At 36.4% G+C, this 27,120-nt stretch overlaps 1 protein-coding gene across 4 annotated transcripts in view; it reads right to left on the bottom strand.

The window, feature by feature from the left end:
* The window catches only part of ARHGAP42 (Rho GTPase activating protein 42), a 159,943-nt gene that overhangs the window by 86,244 nt on the left and 46,579 nt on the right, over positions 1-27,120 (bottom strand). For 2 of the 4 annotated variants that reach the window (XM_062567301.1, XM_062567298.1), the window contains one exon: positions 17,674-17,735. In XM_062567301.1, the coding sequence (XP_062423285.1) occupies positions 17,674-17,735 (62 nt within the window). Of the gene's footprint in view, positions 1-17,673; positions 17,769-27,120 lie in introns of all 4 variants that reach the window. The other 2 variants (XM_062567300.1, XM_062567297.1) reach the window with 1 other exon arrangement.

Raw genomic sequence — 27,120 nt, forward strand, 5'->3', positions numbered from 1 at the left:
TGCCTCCTAAAAGCAAAATTGGAATCCACAACTCCTAAAATTCAAAGAGAATACTGCCTAAAAAGTTTTAATTCATTACGAAAATACCCACTGTGCCTGGGGTGTCTAGGGAGAGATGAGCATTTACTCCTTCTTTTCAACTACAAGGAGTTAATGGCAGGAATCTGAAGTGCAAGACGCTTCTATCTGTGTCTGATTAATCTGGAGGAGGAACTCCAATATTGTTACATATAATTCACAGAACGGAGAGGCCACTTAAAACCAGTTCTCAGCCAACACGAAGCCAAATTACACTCAAAGGTCAGATTCTAAGATGTGCTGATCCACTAAAAAGACATCTCACATGATCATATTTAAGAAACTGCCCATTGTACCTATTGACAATAAAAGCCTTACAAAGCACTGGAGCGTCTCATCTTCAGTGCTATCAGAAACCAGAAGTGAAAGGGCATAAGCCAGTTCTTCTCAACTTACATCCTTGCTTGCTTTTAGCCCGACTTACTACAACACAATGTTCAGCATTACTGAACACGTTTTCCTGAACGCTGCACGAGCGCATTCTGATGTGCGGCGCATGCTGACTGCCAGCAGCTTCCCTGGGATAGCCAGGGCGGTGAGTGGACAATTTATGAAGAATCTAGCTGCTAAGAAAACCCAAATGCTAACTGCATGGGTAACTGTAAAGTAAAATTCAACCACAGAAAACACTTCAAATAAAGATGTCTTTCACAATATTTTTCATTTATGTGAAAAATATTCACCCTTTAGAAGTTTTAAATAGATTAATAGAAGCTAATAGCCAGTAAGTTAAGAAGTAAAGAAAAAAAAATCACATTGATTTGAATGAAGCAAGCCACTAAATATGATACTCAAAAGTAACAATTTTGCATCCAAATAGAGGTGGAAGACATGTGCGAATGACCCAAATATAGCATTCTGTACACTTTTAAACCAAAGAAATCCATTGCTGCAGACATCCCATCTATGCTGTATAAGCAATATTTACACCACCTGACAAAAGGAACTACCTGGGGTAGAAAATCAAACCCAATCAAATATTGTTTTCTTTTCATTTAGCAGCACCCTAAAACAATATTTAGAAGAATGACACAAATCAGCAATAGAGGTGGGCATGGGTAAGCGCAAATCATCTGGTAAGAGCTGCCATTTCTTTTTTTGGCTTACTCCATGGTTTGTCTCAAAGAAAGTTGTAAAAGATAAAGTAATCACAAGTGCAACCAGAAAGAGCTGTGCATTCAGCTGTGCACTCACAAGTCTGAATGTATTTATCTTTTTATCATTACCATTATTTTAAACAGTCCATGTCTCTTGATTAGGCCAAGAGTTCAAATTGTAACGAAAGCAAAAGAGAACTCAAGAGTGGTCTTTCAGAAAACCAGCACAAGAAACCTTTTCCAGTTATTCCTCCCTTTATGGCTTTCAAAAAAAAAAGAAAATATATATATATATATATATATATATATATCTGCAGCTTGAGTGTTTACATTAAATATTATCCAGGGGGAAATGACTACATAAACACAGGAAACAGCATAATTAGAGCACAGAAGTAATTAAGAAAAATAGGTTCAGAATTCAAGTACACCTAAGCTTTACAACATTTGCAATAGCAAATTACTCTGTTGTGCACTCTGTTAAGTGTGGTTTAAGTATCATCTGGTCCAGATATTTTACTAGTTTTTTAAAAAAATCTTTAATTTCTTAAACTGTTACTGTGAAACACTGTATAAGAATCACAAGAAAAATATTTTTTCATGTGAAGAAAATGCAACAAGAAAAAAAAAACAAAACGACCAAAAAAAAAAAAAAAAAAAAAGAAAAAAGGGTACCACTGGGGAAATTCTGAATTTATGAAAAGAAGAAATTTGTATTTAAGTGGGTCTTTTGCGTTTTTTTTTCCATCTTTTTACATTCAAAGCATTAACAGTTGCATAGATTATATGATTAAGATAAATCTTAGCAAACAAGTAGTATGACTTATTTTATAAGGTCCTTATTTTAAATCTTCCCAGGCATTTTCATGCTTGCTGTTAGGTCTCGTTAAGAATCACCCAAAATAAGTTTCATATGTTTACTGCTTTGCCTCTTTGCCTTTCCAAATCCCGGTCTGCAAAGTTTGTGGCCAGGCCTGTTTTCCTCACTGTGCAGATGTCATCAAAACTTCTACAGAGTGGAGTAAATAGACCCAAAACAGACCTACTTGTGAGGTCCATCACTGTGTTAAGGGAAAGCTGGAAATCAATAAAAGGAAAAATAAACACTTGATTAACCAAAGTAAGAACTTTCTGACTTGTTATGAAAGTAAAACAATGTTTTTTAATTATCACGTTATCCCGTAATGGATATTGAGCTCTCAGACTCACCACAACATCTATTTTCAAGAATTACATTTGTCAAATTTTCTGAATTGGACTTTTCAAATACCTTCTTCAATGAAGAAAGAAAGGAGAGCCCCTTCTTTGTAGACAGACAGAGAAATTAAGGCAGATGCCCAGGCCAGTCTTCAACACTGGATTTTTTTTAAAAGAGATTGGGAATCTGAGCATTTGAATATCATCAGTGAATTCTTCTAAGTAAAAAACAACCTTCCCTAACTTCTCCTTCAGTTTCATCGTGGCAGGTGATCGCCTCAACTAGAAGAAATAAGCAGAATATACTTTCTCCAAATCAAGAAGCAAATGTTCTGCTCAGAAAGAAAAAAAAGTGCAAGTTAGAATTCCCTCTTTTCAGGAACTCTTGCAGGAAAAAGAAGAAGAGACCATCTAGAAAGAGCTGTATCGGATCCTAGCTCATTCTTTTATCAGCTCATTGCTGTTACACACGGCAGATTCTGAAAATCCCTAACTAATGGTATGTAGATAAACATACATACAGAGAAGCAAGTAAATTATACATCTACCATCAATGTATATACTTATATATCTCCACAACCTTTTGAACTCAAGCTTTGCTATAAAGTTTAGAGTAGTTGCATTTAATCTAGAGCAATAAATATAGATCTACACATGTATATATTAAAAAGCATTTTGGTTTATCTTTTATAAAACTATGAGTCAAAATCTGGTACCAATGTGTTTCTGCTACTCTGATTTCATTATTCTGTTGTTTGACCTAACAGTGCATTGAAATGCTTGTAAAACATAAACTGTTTTACCTAAAATTGTAAGAAAAGTACTTCTGATAGACTACTTGGAGCTTGTCTAAATTGTAGACAGTGTAAATGCACACCTATTTGTCATTATGTCATTATGGTTTGAATACAAATGTTATACTCTACCAAATTTTATTACTAGTGTATATAGACCAAGCAAACATATTTAATAATTATGCTATAGAAAAAAGTATTAAGATTTTAGAAACTACTTACGCCAGCAGGTTTTAAAGATGATTTGGAAAATGGACCTTGCAAATTACAGTAGATAGTCCAATCACATTACCGCAGCATATTAAGAAGCTACTTTGAAGAGACATTAAATTCCTGAAATTGATAGTTCCATAACATCTTTTGCCATTTTTAGGACACAGTGCTAGCCTTATCTGAGGGGGAAATTTCTTCTATGAACTGAGTTGCAACTTTTGCTACATATTAAGGATAATAACAACCATATCTCTTAATTATTTTAGGATTTACGAATCAGAAATGAAGAAAAACTATTCATTTTTATAATAGTTAGAAAGATTTTACATCTTGGCTATGTCTTTCTCTGCACTGCATTTTCTCTAAGACTTTGCAGTAAGATCTTCCTCTGTACTCACTATTTTGAGACAAATCTGAGAGTGTATTATGCCACTCACCCTTGTTTGCCAACAACCATCATCACTTGATAAAAAAAGTTTAAGCTCTTAGCTCTCTCCAAAATTTTTTCCTGTTTGTTCACCCTCTTCTGCAGTTCAGCTAAGATCATCAGGCCCGCCTGTTCCTCAAAGCCCTGTTAGTTCCTTCACTTTTAAGCCACTCAGTTAAAAATCATATTTTAAAAAGATACTTTCTCATTCTGCAGAGCCACTCTTGTGTATTACTGTATTGACCCTCCTCCTGACTGTTTGCTTCTTCCACAAACACCGCTGAATTTAAATTCTACGATGCCTTTTTGCAAAAGACATTTTTGCGAACTATAATCTTCAAAATTCTGCTTGACAGAAATTTACATGCCACTAACAAGAAATTAGCCAATCAAAGCAGAACAGTTAATAGTATTTATTAAGAAAAAACCCACAAACTTCTTAACAGTTCAGAAACACCAAGCTGAACGCATAGCAAAGCTATGCTGGCATGCAAACTTATCATTAGCCCCATCTTTTTTTCCCTTTGCCTTCATATTTATTTTGCAGCCCTCACTCCTTGAGCCCTGTTTCAAATTAAAGAGTGATAGCTTGAGAGGCAGGGTCAACAGTTCAGACTGGAAGTGATCTGCTGTCATTTTTACACCGCAGCTAACGCAAAAGGCCGCCGGATTCTGACGGGGGGCTTAGCAGGCGCACAGCGACCGAGAATGTTGTGTCTTAGGGCAGAACTTGAGGGCTGTAATTAAATCAAGCTTGCTTTATACATAACGTAAATAAACACAGCAAATAAGCATAGTGAGATCGAGTCCTTTTTCTAGAAAGCCCAAATCCTGTAAACTACACAGACGAGAGGGGAAGGAGGAGGAGTAGTCCCCTTTCACAGGCTGTGCAGAGACAAGCAAATCTTTTGTTCTGGCTCACACAGCAAACAGCGGGATCACCTGATGTCCGTACTACTGCACTTCAATGAATGTATCACTTTTACAGGCTAGGCTTTCTTTTTTTCTACACAGACCCTTAAATTTCACCCATTGCTTTAACTCTGCCACATTTGACTGGTTTGTTTTATTCTTCCATGCATACTTTCAGTGGCCTAATATATATTTTTATCAACCCATGTGATCACTTCTGTGTGAGGTAAAAATGCTCCATCAGTGGATAAGTGGTGGCTCTTGGGATCAGGCAACTGAGCGTTCACCACCTTATTAAGAGTCACTTAATACCTGCCTGCTGCTCCTAGCGAGGCTTAAATTTGATTAAGCAGCCAGTTCGAATCGTCCTGTTGGTACAGCTGGCCCTGCATTACCATTTGACTAATCTGTGCTACATTCCAGTGTGAAAATTATTTCTCATCTTTACAGACACTGTATGTCCTCATGGGTCAATTCCAGTAACTACAGATATGGGGTTAATAGCTACTAACCTCCACTATCTACTACCTTTAGAGATCACTTTGCATTATACAGCACAGCTGCTGTGAAAGAAAGCACAGAGAGGGTCAGTTAGATACTTAAGTGTTCTGCTCCTCTACAGAGTCTGGTTCTTGATGGGAGAGCCAGGCAGCATCACAGCAATCCACTATCTGTTATCTCTCCAACACAACCTTCAACGACCTCCTCAAAACCATTGCTATTAAAAGAAGAAAACAATCAAATAAAAGCCAGCACTAAGGAAACTAGCTATTCCAAAAGAAGAATGCAATTGGAAGTTGTATTTTGTTTTAACAAGTATTTCATGAATGAACATGCCCAGGCACAAAGCCAAAGTCAGCTTAGCTGTTTGTAATGGTACTATGCCCAGGAACTGCTAACTCCGAGACCGTAACTGTGCATCGTTTCAGGAAATGCAAGCACGTGTACAAACACAACGAACATTTTCTGAAGAAAGGCAAGTTAGTCATAGGTTTAACTATTCAGCAATAAATTAATTTTGAAAGTAGTAGAACCTATAGAAAATCTTTTGATATGCCCATGCTGTTGGCAGCATTAACTCAGCGAGTAGATATTGCTCTTGCATCCCAACAGAAATTTAAAGAGTAAGTTGAAAGCACGTAAAGGAAGCTATTCAAGCTAATTCCTTACAATCACAGGAAAAGATCATGATTCTACTTAACAACAGTTGCACAAATAAACTAATATGAAAGTAAAATAAAGTTATAGAAAAAAATTAAATAGATCTTATACTGTAAAACATGATTTACCAAGCTTTATTGACAGCTGACAGAAAGTAAAATGTTCAAAGGCTATGTTAGCCTCAAATGCTAAAAAATTACAATTTAGAAGGTTCTGCGGCGTGTCAGTGGTGAAAGTTAAAAATAATTGTGTTGGGAATAGTATACACAATTAAGAAAGGGGTACAGGAAATGGGCTAACACTGTGGTAGGACATTCAGAACAAAAGGCTAGGAGTAGCACCAAATATAAGTTTCTTAGCCCTTTTTCTCCTCTTACGGGAATATAACTAGCAAGAGCAATCAATCTGGAAAGCTCTCGTTCGGCTCGTAAGCAAGACAGCATCCTAGCACGAGAGCAAGCTTAGGTGGAGGGAGAAGTTTAGCCCACTCTTTCTTTAAAAGCATTTTTTTTTACTGAAGCACAGGCATCCGAAGAGGTAGCTCTCAATATTTTATAAAAGCCATTATCATTTGAAACCTTCTATAGGATTCAATGACATGGGTTCCAAGTGTACTACTATAAATTCCTTTTATCAGCAAAAAAAAAAATAAGTTCTTTCTTTGACCACAAATGGTTGCGCGGGTAGTGTAACAACTAACACTGTAGCTGAGAGTTAGCTAGGCAGGCATTTATTTGGGGAGTCACGTTAACTCAAGATGACTTTGCTGATCTTGCGCTGCTTATTCATGCTCTGACTTCTCCTTTGCCCTCTTGTTGCGATGGTGAAACAGCTTGTGGAAGACCGTAGGGAGCCAATCCGGGAAACCAACGTGATTGAAAAGTAACCAGTAAAAAGTTTCGTTTGCTTTGTTTTGTTTTGAGCCAGATCAGTTTTCTGAACTGGGCACATAAACTTGCCTTGCTGTTGAAAAAATAAACCAAACTGTTAATCAGATTATAGCCTTAGTTCAAAGTAAAAGCTCTTGTTCAGAGAGATGCATCTAAACAAGATTGTCAAAATAAAAATAATTTGACCTTATAGAGGCACTTAAAAAAAATCTAAATGTTCTGCAAACATTAAACCAACATCCCAATGAGAACACTTGAAATAAAACATCTTTATCTGTAACGTAACTACAGGCCCATACAGATGAAGCAATTTCTCCAAGGGAGATAAACAGTGGAATGCACTGCAAACACAAATCTATTCTCTTTATTTTGAAAGCTTTTTCTTTTCTTTTCTTTTTTCTCAATAAAGACACCTTGTTTTTGTCTGTATACACCATTAGATTCATAAAGCACTTGTGCCATTTTCCATTTTCAGTTGTATCTCTGAGGACACTGAATAAGAACAGGGAATATATGGCCTTCAAACTATTCCAGACAGCAGACTAAATGAAGAAAAATTCTAAAATAAATTGTTCAGAAGAATGAAGTATCTTTCTCAAACTATTAGCAGCAAAAGAGATCATTTCAGAATTCACTGAAAAAAATCAGAAAGTGGTAGATTGTCAGATGTTCTAGTACCATTACAGAGAAGGAATGGATCCAACACATACCCTCTGCTACTAACAAAGTCATTCCCTTCCTCTCTGCAGTCACAAAATAAATACATAATTCCTATAGCTAGAAGATCAGAGGTCATCTAGCAAAACTTAGCTTCCTTTAAAATACCCATTTAGAACTGCATACATCTTTCTCTTTTCTCTATCAATAATCATCTGAGAAGAAACTCCGTTAGTGATACTGTTGAATGCCAAAGCGTCACCAGGCTTAAATAACAACTACCTGAATTTCTATGAAGATGAACAAAAATGTCATTAGAAATAAAATTCATTCAAGCCACACTATTCAGTGAATGTCTTTCCAAACATTTTGGGAAGTTACTGTTTTGTAACTCGCTATCACATTCATTGAAGCATAGGGGACACAAGAAGAGCATATGAAATCAAGACACAAATTGGACTTATAAAATGAGAAAGAGCAAACAGCTTTCTAACTAACCCTTGATTTTATATTTTTGTTAAAAGGAGGATTTTATCTCTGTCTCTCAATGATATTTTTCAAAATTAGGAATGACAAGCAGTATCATTTTGTCAACGTTCTCTCCTTTATCCATGAGTTTTTCAGTTTTAGTAAAGGGTTTTCAATAATCTCGTCCTATTCTTATTTGCATTCACTGCTGATTAATCAATTAATAGCAGCAAATAAACCTATTATTAATAGACCACATCAGCTCAGCAGGATATTCTAAACATCGTGGGACTTCTTACAGCAAGTTGTTAAATCTTTTAATAAAATTCTTCATAGCCCAAAGATCAAAGATTCCTTGTAATCTTTTTATACTGTAATAAGTAGAAATCACCTTAGCACTTTACTAATCAGATATCCATAGGGAGGCACAAGCCAATAAAAGCACAACAAACAGAAACCAGGAGAAATTTTAACAGATAACCGAAACAATTATATTAACCTACAGTACAGTACTCCTGTGACAAATATTGCTATTGCTATTTTAAATATTAGTGGTTACTCCTGATTTCCTTTCTCTTAAAAAAAAAAAAAAAAAAAAAAAAAAAAAAGAACTGAACAGTGAATAGTACAAGGACACTAATTTTTAACACCTTCATATTATATGGTGTTTGCGTATCATTACAGATGCGTCAATGGTATGAAGTAATAAAAACAAGGCACAGAGCCTTTATCCTCTTCAATCCCTTTTCTCTTCCTCTTGAAGGATTATCTTAGCTTCTACCCATGTCTCTTAGCCCCATCAAGACAGACAAGCGCTCACTGTTGACAGCAGCTACACTACACAGCTACACTTTGGCACCTCTGACAAAAAAAATGTTTACTAGAAGAAAATGACTGTATCATGATTCAAGCACTTGGACAACTATCTCACCAGCAAAGACTAACTTAAAAATAGTCAAATTGCTCTCTTACTCACCTAGTGGGTCTGTAAGGTAATGGAATTATTTGGGACCAACTTAAGTGGGTCAGTGCGCAAAAGGCCTTCTAGAGGCTACGATTCTTCACATATGCGCACTTATAGTAAGATGAAACATATCACATTTGCAAAAGCAAGTTTCTGAAAAGAGAAAACTGCTAAGAAATAAAGCACAAAAGCCAGACAGTTGATTTCATTTTTTTCTGCTATTTCATTCATACCAGTTAAAACCCTGAACAAATCCTGTGTGTTATTCTATGGCAGTAAAATGATTCCAGAAGTACTTTCTGCAAACTTAAAGAAAAGAGGGGTACATTTCAATCTCAAATCTTATCAGGTGGGCACTGAAACGAGAGAGAGTAGTTATAACTAATTTCAATTAATACAAGTTTGAACTGTTAAGTATTAACATCATTAGAAGTCACAGTCATTTTTTCTTCATTTTTACAAAAATATTGCAATAAACTTTTTCGAAAAGAAAATTATTGGAGAAGTTTAGAACTGTATTTTAAATGAAATTAGGAATGTATTGGGTGTACATTAAAAAATAACACTAAGAGCCCATATGCATGCCTAGATATTATTATTTGAGAAAACGCATTATGCAAGTTGACACATTGCCATCTGGAAGAACCAGCTATTGCCAGTTAGCTGATGTATAAATGTGTATCACGAGTAACCATAATTTTATCCTCCACACTGTCAGGACTGGTACGTTTCTTCTATTTGGGGGAAAATTAAAAAATATCTGTAGGTACCTAAAGTTGATATCAGATTACATCAATGATGTAGTCATAAATGAACAGAACAGAAAGTGAGACGTTTCCTTTTATTACTCTGATTTACACTCTTTGTCTCTTTAAGTCGAACATAAATGTTAAGAAACTTTCATTGAGCACATACACTTTTGCAGTTGAGCAGTGCAGAAAACGACAGCAAGCAGGGCTCCATCTAGTCCGGGACACTGCACGGAGGAAAGCAGCTTTGTGTATGCTCCCTTAAAAGAAACAACAGGACCACAGTGCAAGCCCTTTCCCTGGCAAATCTGCATGAGAGAAATTTGCTTTTTATTTGTTGGTTTCATTAATCAGCTACAGCTGGCACTGATAACTTCTGAAGACAACTGAATAGTTCAAATATGATCTTTTTCATAGTAACTCTATCAAAGTAATTACTACCTTCTTGATAGCTATTCTGACCCAGAAAGTCATCCATTTTCCTTGTGTGCATTGAAATAATGGGAAGCGGCTGATGCCAAGTCAAGGAAGGAATTATTTTTCCAGCTGGATCGCATCTCCAATTATGTTCACTACCCAGTCACACAAACATTCGTACCAGCACAATAAAGGCATGTTTTGTTAAATGGTTCAAGAAGTGCTCTACAAATCTGTAATTAATATGAATATCAAACCCTTTTTCCAGATGTCATTGAACTCCACTCCAGTTAGTTCTCAGTTTTTACAGTGACAATAGTTGAGACACAAAGCTGATTTCTGTTTGGGGCTGAAGGCTGATTTTAAAAGCCATTCATTATTTAAAAGCCTCCGTAAAAGATTTATTCAACCATTTTACACACCTAAAACACTGCATAAAACTAACACTGTTGCAGTCTATCATTTTCTTCAACAACAATTTCCAAGGCTTATAGACAGTAACATTCACAACATAATATGATATACTTTAAAAATTATAAAATTCATATTTCATTAATAGAAATGACACATCATCTTTTTCTCCTGGAGAGGCAAATGAAAATCAACTGGAAAAGTTATTCTATATATAAAAATAAAATGGAAGGAATTATTTGAAGATGCACCTAAAGATGGTTATCTGAGGGTCAAAATCCACACATGTCCAAGCTGTCCACTCTATGGGATCTGAGGAAAAATTGAGGAGGACAAGAAAGAAGTAGTAATACAGTGAGGTTGAAGATACTCCTACACCTCTGAGTATCTTTGGCCTTGCCCAAAGACTTCCAGGTGAATGTATAGTACTAAAGACTGAAGCAGGAACTGCTTATCTCTACAGTCTGAGGCACAGCTGTGCTCTACTGTTCTAGATTTGGCCATTTTCTATCTAAGTCCTTTGAGCTATTAGAAGTAGATGGTTCCCCAAACAAGTCTTTCAGATCTCAACTATACTTTCCTAGGGGACAAAGAGGACTTAATTTGCTGATGCACTGCCTGCATCCAAGTCTGCAGGCCTTTCCTATCCACTTCTGGGAGGGAAGAAGTGAGGCCAGTGGGGACGATGAGATTTGGCAGTGATACCTCTACCCTGTATAAAGAATAAATTCCCCAAGTGAGGCATTCAGTAAAGGGAGAATAAAGAATGCAATGTTTTCTCTTTTGTCTTTCTATGGCTGTTCTCACAGTATTTGCAAAGGCTCAGATCATGAAGTGGAGTGCAACAGCCTCTGTCAAAAGGCAGTGGATGAACCCAGTAGTAACAGTGTTATGACAGAAACTTTTAATCATATTTGAAGCAAGATTTCTTTTTTTTCACATTAGTTCTTAAGGAAGTAAGACTAATGTCTGTATCAGCAGAAAAAAAAAATAATAATCAAGGGCTGAAGCGTTAACCTGTTGCTGAAGACTAACAGATCGGTCTGCCAATGGGTTTTAAAGCTTGCTGAAGCACATCATTGCAATCTCCAGGCCTCCAGATAACATCATTTTAATCTATTTGAACTACTGCTACTTAATGACATAAAAATGGCCATATTATTTCCTCTATTCCAGTATCACTACAGGGGTCAGTAGCATATTATAAAAGTATACAAAATAAGAATATATAATAATAGCAGAATAATAAAAGTAGGGGTCAGTAGTATATTATAAAAGTATACAAAATAAGAATACATAATAATAGCAGAATTATAAAAGCAGAATAAATATAATAGCAGAATATTTAGTTCCTTGAATGGTAGTTGCATCTAGATTATTCCATGACCAGCAATGCACATATCCTGAGTGAATTAAACTATAAGTAAGTATTGAGGGAAATATATATATTTTTTAAAACACCCCTGACAAATGTTTGACAGTCTGAATGACAACCCTTTGTTCTGTAACACGACAAATACTGAATGATTCCCATTATCGCCTCTATAATACTAATAATTTTCTATACTTGTGTCATATTCCTCTCCCTCTTCCAGGCTGAAGAGTACTGGTCTGGATAATCTGTCCTCATCTTAAAGCTTCCATGTTTCTAGACTTCTCTGTTGCCTATCAATATCTTTTCCAGTCTACAGAATGCTTTTGACATATAATGACCAGAAATCCATAGCGTAAGTATGCAAAATGGAGTTTCACTAATAGAGTTTATGTAGGCATATGTGATTTGTTTTCAGTTATTTTCCTAATAATTTCTAAAATTACTTAATTTCACTGCAAACATGTAGCCTACTGTACCTGTGGCAGGAGGGATAAAACAGGAGGAGAATCAGAAATTATTAAATGTAGAAACCATTTTTATAATAAAAGAAATAATTCAGTTCTGATTTACTATTCAGCCACTACATGGCTCACTCAATAGAAAGCTTGGTAATGGATATTTCCAAATTACTACATGCTACACAAACTCAGGAAGCCTTGCCACAATATTTAGGTTCAGTTAACAACATAGTACATGCTGCCTTAACTGGTTATTAAAATGTGTACAGACCGCTTAGGTGTAAAAATCAGCTTTGAGGTGTTTATAATTAAAAGTTCAAAAAAATTTTGAAAGTTCTAATTGGGAGGAAAATAAATTCTCTTACTTGTGGTGTTGCATTTTCATTTTAATAATACACTTTCAGACAGCCTCTTTGCAGGCAGGTTCTTACCAAAGAAAGGTTAATTTTACACACTAAAATTGATATGAAGATTGAAGAGTGCAGAAAATAGTTATCAAGTATATCAAAACATCATTCTATAGTATTTTTGTCATTTTAAGAGAGAGTTGTTAAACAAAATGCTAGGTGCATGCAGGTATCTGTAATCTCAGAGTGCTACTATATGTGATTTGACAATTTTTCCCTTTTATAATCTGGGCAATACAAGCAGCATCTGTGGAAAAAAGATTGCTTATTCTTCTGGCAGAATCTGTAGCCTACTTCCTATATAAAAAAAAGGTGTCTGATGTTATGAACCATTCCATGGATAACTGGTTTTAATAGTTCATCTATTTTTCTCCAAGTGCAGCTTTTGAAACTCAGAAGATCAACGTTTTCTCATGAAGTAGTAGAAACAGCATCAGACCCCTTGTATGAGTGCCACAATAAGAACACTCAGTTAATATGGAAAAAAAAAAAAACCACAACAAGATACTCTGAAACATGAAGGTTGTAAGATACTCACAAAATAATAGCTGCTAGAGAGCAAAACATCCATCAAACATAATATTACATAACTATTCACATCAGAATTTTTTTGTACTGTCCCTTGAAGTACTTAATATTGGCCAGGAATTCAAAGTAACATACACATCTCACTGATTAATGATGCTAGAGAAAAAAGCCATAGGCCCTATGTCCCATTCACCACTTGCCAGCAAGCCATAAAAACTGGGTAAACAGCAAATAATATAACAGAGAGAGGCCTGTTTCTGTTCAGCATTTAGTAATCTTTCAGAAATCAGCGGGTTACACTGAAGATAACATAGTACTGAAGAAATGTATTCAGTGCTTCAGATTGATAGGAGAACTCAAGAAAGAGGAAGTTAGTAGCATGAACTAATCCATCTGTGTGTCAACACAGCATTAATTCTATGAGAGGAAAAGGAATTAGTATTTTATATTATTCCCAGTACATTTTTATTTGTTATGAAGTTTAATAACAGTATCAAATGAAAACATCCTACATGAATCCCTAAAATCAAAGAAGCTTATCATTTATTTAACAATGTAAATTCAACAAGAGCAGAAAGAAATTATTTAAAGCAAGTTCTATTAATATAGACTCAACTGTTCACATGAAATTAGATTATGGCATCTCTATTGTCCCCTAAAAATTAAAGGAAATAGAAGTCATTATTTTACATCCCCCAGAGGTTTGCTGCTGAAGTCATTGGAAAGACATTGGAGATGAATCTTTTCTGTACAAGTGATGCGCTACCTATAAAATCTAAGTGTCAGAAATATATATATATATATATATATATATATATATATATATATATTTACTATTTACCAACACGATGACTAAATTAATAAAACAAGAAAAAATGATAGCTATCAAACATATGGCCATATATCATATCATACTGTTTTCTGAACTGCTTTTTCCTTTGTTTAAGGAGGAGAGGTTAGTGCATGACCTGTATTTTTTCTAAGCCCATCAGTCAATTTTCCTGTATCAGCAAATAGAAGACAGAGACAAGGACAGAAACTTTTTTTTCTTTTTTTTTTCCACTTATGGAGAATTTAATAGGCAGTTATCAAAGCTCTTAGATGAGAGACAAATTAGTGCTTTGAATACATGACTTTCCACATTCAGGTCTGATTCATATACTCACATGCATGCTCGCCAGAATCGTCAATTAGTAGTAAAAAATTCAAAATCATTAGCCAGTAAGTAAAACTAGTATCTGTCATTCCGTATTCCCACACATTCAGCATCTGCTGACACACTACTGTTTTCTACTGTCACACACTTCAAGCGGTAAAAAAGAAAAGGCGCAAATGGTATGAAGTGTATCTGTAAACAGGCACAACACTGGGCAGCTGGTTTTCTCAAAGACTTCTGCTTAATGTCAAAAAGAATACAGCTGTATTCTTATCCTTTTTTACTTTTGCAAGTATTCTCTTTTTATGTAAAAGAAATACAAATTTTTAAAGGTTTTTATGCCCCGTCTGAAGCTTTCCAGCCTGTTGACAGCTTTTTTCTAAAATCATCACTAATTTGCAAATTAGCTGTCTTGAAGTGCTTCCAGCAGAGGAATCAAAAGTGTACGTATAATGCTCCATGCTTCCTCAGAAAATGGCAAAAAATGTTTTGAAGTTTTCACAGTTAAATCACAAGTTTGCCAAGCAGAAAACTCTTCTTATGAGGTATCTGTTCAGCGTCTAGCATGGTACCCTGACCTTTACAGAGACCTTTGGATCCTGTGACAGCATGCATAAAACTTTAATAGGAGAACTGGAGAACCACAAACAATTATCTTTGACAAAGATGACACCTTCTAGCTTGCCTTTTTTGTTATTGTTGTTTGGTTTTGTCTCCTTTTAACTTCTAAATCCTTACAGCAAAGATTTATATCATAAGATACAAAAAATGCCTTCATTATAGTATGAAAAACTGCCAGTAAATGGGTTTCATTTTTTTTTTTTTCTGATAACAGCAAATAAAGTCAGGAGTGCCTGACTGCTTCTAAGTATATTTTCTTTCCATCTTTTATTTTTCTGCATCTAAGTAATCAGCAGAAGGAAATTCCAAACACAATCCTTAAGCAGGTGCACTGACATCATAGTAGGATCTCTGGTTTGCACGCCTGTAAGGCGGTTTAGTACAGCAGCATTTTAGCCTACGTTTGTACAGTGCTTAGAATTTTATGATCTAGGGCTAGAGCAATAAATAATGCAGTCCATCTACATCATACTTAGTCCATCTACATTATACTTCATTGGAAAGCACCTCTATCTTGGCAACGCCATTGCAGTGGGGAACACACTAAACTGAGAAAACAAAACCAAGAAAAATAAACTCTCTTTCTCATTTTTAAAACTTACCCTAGAGAACAAAGTGGGCATTGTAACTATGTAAAAATCTCGGCAGGACTGTTCTATCCTGTATTTTCTAAAGCCTCAGCCTGAGGTTTTCATTTTTGCACTTTACTATGAACAGATATTTCAAGAAGTTTAATTTCCAGAATAATCATCTAATTCCACCAACAGGCAGATTATAACTGTTTAAAAACAGAAAAAAAAAAACAAATTCAAAGTTTGCTGAATTCTTTTCTTGTTCAAAAATCACTACTCTGATTAACCTTTCCTGAAGAAACATACACAGAACATATACAGAACATACACAGAATGAGGTTTTCAAACGCAGAGGAAGAACTGGATGTGAACTGCTTCTCATCAAGTGCAACAGCCCAATTTCCCTACACATGAATATTATTTGCCACTTTACTTAAAAGGCTTTGATGATTGTATTATATTAAATTTATAGCCAATTGTAAAGTATTTTTCCATGGCACTTAAATTTCACCCAGGGCTCTGACCCTGGAGAGGGGATCTGAAGGCTCAGCTATTGAATCTATGCACGACCCATTTAAGTTATACTAAAAACAGAACAGTAGGCATCTACCTGACTGGGCTTTTGCTCACTTAAGAAAAGTAATGGTTTTCTTTCTTCTTTTACTGTACTTGTCTTCCTATAAGTTATCAAGTAAAATATTATATAGAATGATTAAATTATAAACTACAGAAGGACCAGAAAGTTCTAGAAGTAAAATGCAGTGACTCATCTGAGGCTAAAAAGGAATAAAATCGAAAGGAAGTTATATATACACATTAGGAAAGATTAACCAGTTTTGAAAATAAAACCACCACCTCTTCATTGCTTTTCCTTTTCCTACTAGTTATCTCATAATAATCTTTAACCTAAATTGGAAAGCTATTTACCCGAAACACTGTTTAATAAGTAATTCAATATGAGTTCTGGTAAACATCTTTTAAGGTGGTACATCTGAACACTCACCTTCATACTCTTCCTCTCAGTATTATATATAAAGAAACAGAAACAAAATCTTAGTCTGAACCAGAAGCTTGCACTTTTCTAGATTTAGGTAATAACAGCTATGCCACTGTATCATATGAATATTAACGATTCTGCTACTTTAAAATATTCATGTAACACAGAAATACCAGCAGACTATTTCTATGCTTATTTACTTCTAGGAAAGAGAGCTTTAGTAAACTGCTTCCCGGATTAATAAATTTCCCCTAATCTGAGTCATAAGATCCTTTCTCTCACCTCCATGAGTACTCTTAGGAGGGAGAAAAACAAAAGACAGATGTAGTAATTGCATGGATTTGAGCTAGCTAATCTTTCACAATATTTAAAAATCCCCCTACTGAGGTTCATCCTTACTGGATCAATTCATTTCTTCTTTATTTATGATTGCCTTCCAAAGAAGAAAAAGTAGTTTTGTTGTTTATATGGATTCTTTTCAATAAAGACTTGCAGGAGAATATACTTGAAACTTTGTTAACAAAACTATATCTGAATACAAATGTAAATAAAAACATACTGTAGATTCAACAGTATGGAAACAAAGGGAATAGGAATAGTATCACAGAAGGCAAGCCTGACATGTCTGATCTAGAATATTGTATATGAGTTTATCAGAAGCAATGAACTTGGGTTCTGTTCCTACCACTTTATATTGATTATTAGTATATAATCACTAGACTCTTGAAACACAGATTCTCTAAAAATATAGACTTTATTAAAAATAAATATCAACCTATATTTTCATTAAAAGATCTCCATTTACAGTACTTTGTTAATAAAAAGGTAAGGGAGGGGGAAGGAAAGATACATCAGTGATCAAAGGCTATTTTGGGAAAAATTGTTAGAAAATAGTTTTTAAAGTAATGCAGAAGTATCTGGCTGAACAAACCACAAAATACTGCTGAAGTCTGTGCTAGCATATTTCTGCCTTTGCAGAACATCAAATGATTCTTATGAAATACTTACTGACTATTTACTTATTGCACAAATATAAAAAATTAAAAAATACATCAAAAGAAATGAAAAATGTAATATTTAATATAAACAGACCCAATGCAACTTATTATTCCCATTAGACTTACCAAACGCCGCCTCTCCTCTTCAACAGCAATCAGGAGCCGGGCAAACTCTTTCAGTGACTGAGCTAAAAAAACAAAACAAAACAAAAAAAGAATGTCTAGATCAACATTATATTTTGAAAGATCAGATAAGTCCATGAAACAGACTGAAAATGTAGTGATAAGACACTATTTTTGCATAGAACTTCACTGAGGAGGTCAGTAGTCATTAACTATTTTACTGTAAAACTAAAAATGAAGCACAGAGCTCTGAAGTGAATAGCAGGTGAAAAGCAAGTACACCAGAATCCAGAGAAGAACGCTAATCCTAAGAGTCATACATATGAAAAAATAAGAGTTTAAAAGGAATATAGAAGATTCATCATCCTGAAATGTGCAGAGGCCATTCTCAAAACATAAGAGGAAATAATTCTATATTCAGTCGCAAAATTCACTCTAACACACAAGCAGCAGACAGAAACTTCAAAGAAAAATCTTGATTTTCTCCTATTAAAGAGCAGCAACAAACATTCCAAAGAACTATGAAAACTGTTCAGCTAAGAACATGAATGTCAACATCTTGGAAGATATACATTATTTATGCTAACTATTTAGGTCTAGGGCCTCCCTGACTTTCTGTTTTGCAAGGACAAGCTCTCTAAGATGACAAGAAAATAGATGATCAATTTATAAAAACTTAGAATTCTGCACCTATTGTAAGAGAATTTTTGATCAAAACTACCTTAAAATACTAGTTAAAGGATTATACCAGAAGTCAGCAGAAACACAAAAAAAGTATTAACCTGTAGAACAAGGCAAAAAGGAGAAAACATTCCAAAAACTCTGGGAAATAGTCATTGTCTAGAAGTGTCCAAGCAGTGACACTAAGGAGACTACCAAGATGACCTATTTTACACCTGTATCACAGTACTGAGCTAGAAAACAGGTATTTCCATACTGTATGTTACAGCAATCATCTGTGACAGGATGCTGCACAGTCATATGTAATCTTTTTCTTGTTTTAAACAAGTGAGTAAATACATTCTTCCAAGTAACTCAACATGAGCAAAGTGATACTGGTCTCGAAAATACTTGTTGATAAGACAAGTAGCATGCCCTTCAGAAAAGAGGGCTTTGAGATAATCTTGCACTGTCAGCGAAGAGGATAAACAAGGCTTCATTCTGATGTAGGCTAGTGGTGCAAATTTTTCTAGGAAAATGCTATCTTTCCATCTACTTTACTTTCCCAAGGGCATAGGGGTTATTCAGAATTCAGCATCATAGCTCCACAGGCAAAAATGCAAGATAAGAAGCCTTTCTAGCTAACTAACATACACTACTGAGAGTAGACTAACAGAACTCCTGACCTCTTACTTATTTTTCTATTTTCTTTAGTCACCAGATCTATCACTCTCCAATAATAAGGCTTCATCCACTTCTAACTTCTCTGAAAGATTTTTGGAAATAAGTATATTTTCTAGAGGACCTGTTACGTCCCATTAGTTTCTAAGAGGGAGCCATTATCTAACTTGCCTTAGTTATATTTTCAGTATCCACACACTGTTATTTAGCTTTAAGACTATAACCAAATAGTTTTATCCTTTATTCCATCTAGACTTTGCAGAGGTCACCACTGTAATCTTCTTGATCTCTTTTAACTTATACACTGGTAAAACATTTTGCTGTTTGTTCCACGTTCTTTTGCAAGATTTTACATAGTTTAATATCTGTAACTGTAATGCCACACCTGCATGTCTTGACCTCCTTTTTTTTTGTCATTACTCATGAGCTCTTTGTTTATTCCAAATATACTTGGTGAGCTAGATATCCATCCAGCTGCCTGTGAAGTCTTTTCCTCCAAGTTTTTCATTTTGCTTAGAAAACAATTATCAGATAATTTTGGCACTTTTCAAGTAAAAGAAATTCTAAGCTTCCTTTACAAGCTTCTAAGCCCCTCAACTCAGATTTACCAGATGAGTCCTTTATTTTATCAGTGTTAATTCTTGACATCAGGAACTCAGTTTCATATCCATTGAATTGAATCAATCACTGTGTCAGCTCATAATGCCCCACCTATCAGATAAAGTATATAAAGTATAGAAATAAAGTATAATAAAGTATAGAAAATAAAGTATAGAAAATAAAGTATAGAAATGCTGATGAACTGAGTGGTGAAGTTACCAGGTGAGGTATCTCTTGACTGCTACATTCAAAAATATCTAGATACCCATTATGAAACTGCAAAAACAAAATAAAGGATGAGCTTCAAGTCACATTGCCAGATTATTTATTATTTATTATTTTCATACAAGTATCTCCAATAAAATTAACAAGAGACTATCCTTGCCAGTAAAAAAAAAAAAAAAAAAAAAAAAAAGGACAGTCAGCTTATTTTTTGCACTATGTGGCAGGGTGATTCTTTACCCATCATAAAAAAAAAATTATATTCAAATAAAATAGGAAAAACATACTGTTTGAATTTTATTACCTATTCAGGGAATTAGGATGCACTTTAAAAAAACAGCTGAATTTCTAGTAAAGTCAGCCAGATAAATTGTTTCCAGATTATTTCACTGAAATAATCAGTCATTTTTAAACCACAAGATGATGTGTTATTGCAGTCTGCTAAAATTCCACCCCCCCCCCCCTTTTTTTTTAACTGACAAGTCACTTACCATGACAGAATTATTTCAAAGAGAAATTACCATACTAAGCACTATATCTGTGTAATTAGGGCAGATCCAGAACACACTGAAGTTAAAGTTTTTCCCACCACATCAATCCTTATGGTAGACTTTAAGTTTCTGGGCACATCATTACAATCATTTTTAATACAACAAATGCTCAGGACATAACATTATCATTGCAGAACTTGAAGAAAAGTAAGATTTTACACCACTGAGCAGCTCAGCACAAAAATAACTAGTCTCCAGCCCCTACATATAGGGAAGCTTCTAAATCAAATGTGTGTGTGTGCACGTGTGTGGGGGGAGTGTGGGGCAGCAAACAAGGAAAAGCAGTATCAGTGCAAAAAAAAAAAAAAAAGTATTCTTTCTGGCCAGATTATATTCAATGTTCTTAAGAGCAAAAAGATAGTAAATTAAGAACAGCAGGAAGTAGAAACTAGGCAGAAGAATGACTGGAAACTGTGAGGATGAACTAAAAAAAGTAAGAGAAGCCTCTGCTGCTTCCTAATTTCAAAGCAGCACTAGAGGCTCTTCAATCTCTAAGTTGAAACTTTTGCTTAGGATATAAATAAAACCAAGTCAACTAAAGAAACTACAGGAATACATTCTAGGAGTACGTATAGTAATATCTCCTCAACGTATAATACATTGAAATAAAAAAGGAATAATACATCCTGTACGTAGTCTCAGCTAAGCCAGAAAAGCTGCCTCCATCTTCCCCCTTCCCTTTCCCCTCAATTTTTGAGGAATTACAAAGGCTGAAGCTTCACTACATGGACAGAATCTACATTTTTCAGCAGCACTGTCTAAAATACGTAATTTCCCTGATCCTTGAACAACCTTCCTCGCAAAGGCGTCTCCGCATCAACACTAACTGCAGCTCGGCTCTTCGCTGCACGCCGCCATCCACGTCCATGCGGCGCCCGCGGCAGCGCCGCGAGCAGCCCGGGCCGCCGCAGCACGTGCAGGGCGGAGGGGCCCGGGCGCATCGCGCGCTCCAGACGTCCCGAAGGCGGCATTTCCAGCACATCGAGAGCGCTCAGCAACGAGGACGTCTCCCGCGGCCTCCCTGCCTCTCCCGCCCTCGCGATGGCCCCGCATCACCTGCCCCGAGAAGTTCCACCATCGCCCGCCACCCCGCAATACCGGCGAGTGCTGCAGCACTTCCCAAGCTGCGGTACGTTACTCCCTCCTTCCCACACCTCCTCCGGTCAGTCCGGTTCCAGTAGAAGCCAGGATCTGCCCCCGGAGAACGTGGTCGGGCCGGGAGCGGCAGCAGCGGCGGGCAGGACGGCCCCTTCCCGTCTCTCTTTCCCCCCGCGCACCCGCTCCCCGCCTTCCCCCGCTGTGTCCCCACAGGCGCTGCCGCGGCGGGGGCGCGTGGGGCCAGGGGTGGCAGCCCCCGCCGCGAGCCGTGGGGCGGCACGAGCCCCCGGGCGAGCTCCCGCGCCGCGGTGGCCCGCCAGCTCACACTGCGGGGCTTTTCCATTTAAAAAAAATAGTGAAAATAATTCCACAAACTCCATGCACCTAAATACCAAAAGATTTAAAAATTGGAATCATCTGCGTTAAGTGTGGCCTGCTTTCGCCTGTCAGGAAGGCCGCAAATTCCACACAGAAGCCGCAACCTTTTCTTATTAATTCTGCAACATGCATTTTTTATCTGAATAGACACAGAGGAATTAAAGTGAACTTTGTAAATACAAAAAGGTTGAGGGAGGAAGAGTCAAATTATTTTATAAGAGGAAATGTCATGGGAATGTGCTGATAAGAAACGATTCCTGAAAACATATTGGTAATACAGAGTACAATATGTAACATAACATGCAAGAGCAGGGCTTCTTCAGCCTGAGGAAGAGAAGACTGAGGGGGGATCTGATCAATGTGTACAAGTACCTGAAGGGAGGACGTCAAGGGGATGGGGACAAACTCTTTTCAGTTGTCCGGTGTGACAGGACAAGAGGCAATGGGCAGAAATTGAAGCACAGAAAGTTCCGCCTGACCGTGAGGGGGAATTTTTTCACTGTGAGAGTGACAGAGCCCTGGCACAGGTTGCCCAGAGAGGTGGTGGAGTCTCCTTCTCTGGAGATCCTCAAGGTCCACCTGGATGCAACCCTGTCTAACACGCTCTAGGTGCCCCTGCTGAGCGGGGAGGTTGGACTAGATGATCTCCAGAGGTCCCTTCCAACCTTACTGATTCTATGATTCTGTGTGATTCTATGTATTTAATATAAAGGCTCTCTAACTATTTTCCATGAAGCAATTATTGGTGGGCCATTTTTAGTAAAACAAAGAAGTGTTACCTTAATCAGCTTTCTTAATACTTTATCCACTCACTTTAGTCACATTTAGTTGTGAGATGCTAGTTTACATAAGCCCAGCATTGCACTAAGAATCAAAAGTTATATTTAGTAGGTATGATGTTGTCTACATTCAGTGAGCAAAGGAAAGCATGTATTAAACCAAGAACTAGCTTTAATGTCTGTATGGCCAGTGCTGAATTCAAAGATGTAAAACCAGGTTTGAAAGGTAATATTCAAAAGAAATAAAATGGAAAGTTACTGCGGAAGACCTGAACAAAAATAACTGTTTGCATTCACAAAAAAAGCTTAACTTATACTTACTTACACACAGCTTTAAAAAATGTACAGACAATTTTTAAATATGCTAAAGTGCACTAAACAGGTTTCTACAGTATTCAAAGCAGCTATCACCATGATCTTTAGATATGTGAATGCCAGCCTGGAATAAATATGTTATTTGTTCTTACGATATCTTACTATATGTTGTTATAGGAATACAGTTCATCAGGGAACCAAAAATGTGAGATCCGGCTAAGACTTTTCCTTGCATCTTCCAGGGCTATGTGAGAAAGTATCTCAGACACTTTGGCAGGAAGGTCAACCAGTGCATCTACGCTCCCCAGAACTGGTCAGATCTAGCACAGACAAGTAAAAACAAGCTCTGAATTCATGCCTGAGCATGAACTTCTATTAAAGGGAGTTTTTCCCAGTAAGTAACATATTACCAAATTAGAATTCAAGATGAATTCAAGTAACATATTACTATGCCTGAGTATGAACTTCTATTCAAGGGACTTTTTCCCAGTAAGTAACATATTACCAAATTAGAATTCAAGATGAACCTAAGGCCCATTAAGGAAATTTCCTAAGGATTAACACTTGTTTTACTGGAGGTCAGTGATAGAGCAGATTAAATACAAGATCTGCAAGTGGGCAGGAAGGCTGAGAGAATAGGCTTTTCCAATTCTAAAATAAAAGCAAAGATATTGTAAATAGGACTGAATAGTTACTATTTCACAGAAGCATTTTCAGAGCTTTTAAGTACTAGCATTATTTGCAGCCACAAACTCTATTTCAAGCAGCTTTTCAAAAGCCACAGCATCAAGTAAAATTTCCATCCTTCTTTCTGTGGCTTTAAGATGAATTGAAAATACAGGGGAAAAAAAAAGTAGGACAAGCAGAGCAACAGCCATTTTTCTTGATTGGACAGAAAACATCACAAATTTCTGATTACCACTGGCAAGCCACCACAAATACCTGTAATAAAGAGACATTAACTTGCTTTCTCAATACTTTACACTACAAATTCCATATGGCTTTTACAGGAGATCAGTAATTTCTGATAAATGCATCTCTGAAGGTAGCTAAACTGGATGTTTCAAAATGTCATCATTGCAATAAGTTTTCAACACGCCAAAATGTAAGTCCAAAACTGAAATGTCTTGAAATAAGGCCCCAAAGCCCCTTTGTTTTTGAATATGTTGCCTACATATTGAAATATAATCCACGTCTTATCTAAAACATAAAGATTTCCTTTTGCACTGGCATAATCTGGACTGTTAAAAGGATTGTTAATATTTCTTTTTCTTCCTTTTTTTTTCTACTGAGTAAAGCCTATAAAGTTCTGAAAATACAGAGGTATCTATAGCTTTAAAAGGAATTACAGACACAGTTCAGCCCAAAGTGAACAAGTTGTAGGATTGGTGAATCTGCAGACTCACTGGAATAAAGAACAATTTGTGCAATTCATAAATATTTCACATCCCAATCTGATCAGGCCTTTGAATAATGCTGTAATATAATTCAAAAAATAGTCATACAAGACAAGTGGTAAATATTCCTACTTTTTTTTTTTTTTTTTTAAAGATTTTCAGAAAAGGTGTATTAGGAGAATATATACCTACAAGATCTTCCTTTTTTTTTTTTTTTTTTCTTTTTCTTTTTTTTTTTTTTTTTTTTTTTTTTTTTGGCAGCAGGTATTTATTTCATTACAATTTCTACTGTAGGTCATTTTCCCTCATTTTCTAAACGGTAAGATTTTTGGAGAAACAGAATCACATGGAATGGCTGAGGTTGGAAGAGACCTTTGGAGATCAACTCAGATAGTTCAGAGATAGTTCAACTCCCCTGCTCAAGCAAGGTCACCTAAAGCACATTGCCCAGCACCCTGTCCAGACAGCTTTCGAGTCCCCAGAGAGGTTGTGGAGTCTCCATCTCTGGAAAACCTGTTCCAGTGCTCTATCATTCTCACAGTAAAGTGGTTTTTCCTTATATTCAGATGGAGCTTCCTCTGTCCTCTGTTTCAGTTTGTGCCTGTTGCCTCTTGTCCTATCACTGGGCACCACTGAAAAGAGTCTGGACCCATCCTCTCCAGACTCTCCCTTCAGATACTGATAAGATCTTGATAAGATCCCCGTGCCTCAATCTTCTCTTCCCCTGGCTAAACAGGCCCAGCTCTCGCAGCCTCCCCTCATAAGAGAGATGCTCCAGTCCCTTCATCATCTTTGTACCCCTCTGCTGGACTCCCTCTAGTACCTCCATGTCTCTCATGCATTGGAGAGCCCAGAACTGGACACAGTACTTGAGATATGGCTTTACCAGGGCTGAGCAGAGAGGGAGGGTTACCTCCCTTGACCTGCTGGCAATGCTCTTCCTAATGCAGCCCAGGATACTGTTGGCTTTCTTGACCACTAGGGCATACTGCTGGCTCATGGTCAACACGTCATCCACCAGCATTCCCAGGTCCTTCTCTACAATTCTGCTCTCCAGCAGGTCAGCCTCCAACCTGTCCTAGTGCATGGAGTTACTCCTCCCTAGGTGCAGGATTCTGCACTTGCCTTTGTTGAACTTCAGGAGATTCTTTTCTGCCCATCTCTCCAGCCTGTCTAGGTCTCTCTGAATGGCAGCACAGCCTTCTGGTGTATCTGCCACTCCTCCCAGTTTTGTATCATCAGCAAACTTTAATATGGTACAGATCTCAAAGTTCTCCTAAAGTAATTTTTCCTGGAAAGCAGAGGATAAAACAGAAAACACTAGGGGAGGTGGGAGGATTCAAAATTGTTGTTTCCTTACCGATGTCATTGTTTCCTGGCTTTATTCTCAAGATATTAGAAGAAAGAGAATAAATGCTCTCTTTCATTTAGACTTAAGGTAATATTGTTTGTGTATTCATCTAAATTCCAGTTTGTAAGCCAACAGCATGTCGGACAAGCAACTTTTAGCTCAGCAGTGGTGTCAAAAGATACATCATGTTACAATTTTAAAGTGTTACAGAAAATAGTAGCAAAGTAAAGGTTCATCTCTTCAAGAGTTTCAGTTTTGTTTAGGTTAAGAAAATAATACTGGATAAGGTTAGTTATTCTCCCATTTGGTTTCTCTTACTTCCCTAATCTGGGTATCAGATTTTATGGATATGTAATAAAGACTTCATGCATTCCTTTAGTCTGTGTTTACATTTATCATGGCCTCCATAAGAACAAAAACAGCAACTATGAGGACCTTCCTGTAATACAATGAAAATTTATTCTGGTAGTGAAAGATACCAGCCGAAGCAAAGATTCAAATGTACAGGTTTTAAAACGATATGGAAATATTCTCTCACCCACTCTCAGACTGACAGCAAATTCTGACAGCAGACAATGGTTTAAATTTACAGTCCCAATAACCACGAATTCCCTGCAAGAATTCCATCACAGGGAACCACACAAAGATATATGCAACTATATGTGGACTGTGCTTTCTCTTAATGCAATCAAAACACACTTAGAATAGGCAAAGTGAAGCAATTTCAGACTCAATAGAATAGCATTCTTAGTATGTACACTGTAATTAGTGCTGCAAGTAAACTAGAGGTCTTAATCCAATGCTTTTAATGAATTAGTACTATGGTGTTTATTTTAATCTTAACGTTTAATCTTAATCTCCTGAATTTAAACTTTGCACTCTGATAACTAAAAATCCCAAAACCCATCCCATTTCAAAGATGGTTTATCCTGAATTAATGCAGACATACTCATAGCAAAACTAAATAGTAACTATAGCTATAATAGTGTAATATAGAGCGCATAACTTAAAGCAGTAATTTAGTTTACGGTGGCAATTTCTACCCTGAATTCTGAAGAAAGATATTTTTTGCACCATTTTCCTCATCTATTGAAAGTAAGTGTGCTAACCTAAAAGAACACACTGAACAAGTTCGTTATACACCAGGATCAAAAAGAAAGTATGATAAGAGAGACAGACACAGACACAAAGATGAAGAATGCCTAATTTAAATCTTCTGGGAAAAAAAAGGCACAAATGAGAAAGCAAGAAAAAAAACAACACAGAATGAAAACTTTTGTGCCAGACATTATGCTTCAAGGGCTCTGCATTGTTCTCTAAGGAAGATTACATCTTCCACTAAAATACTGGCAAACAAAGAATTTGATTAGAGCATCACTACTAAAATCCACATAACCAAAAATAAACATACTAAAACA

This window comes from Rhea pennata, chromosome 1 (genome assembly GCF_028389875.1).
Source record: "Rhea pennata isolate bPtePen1 chromosome 1, bPtePen1.pri, whole genome shotgun sequence".
NCBI lineage: Eukaryota > Metazoa > Chordata > Aves > Rheiformes > Rheidae > Rhea > Rhea pennata.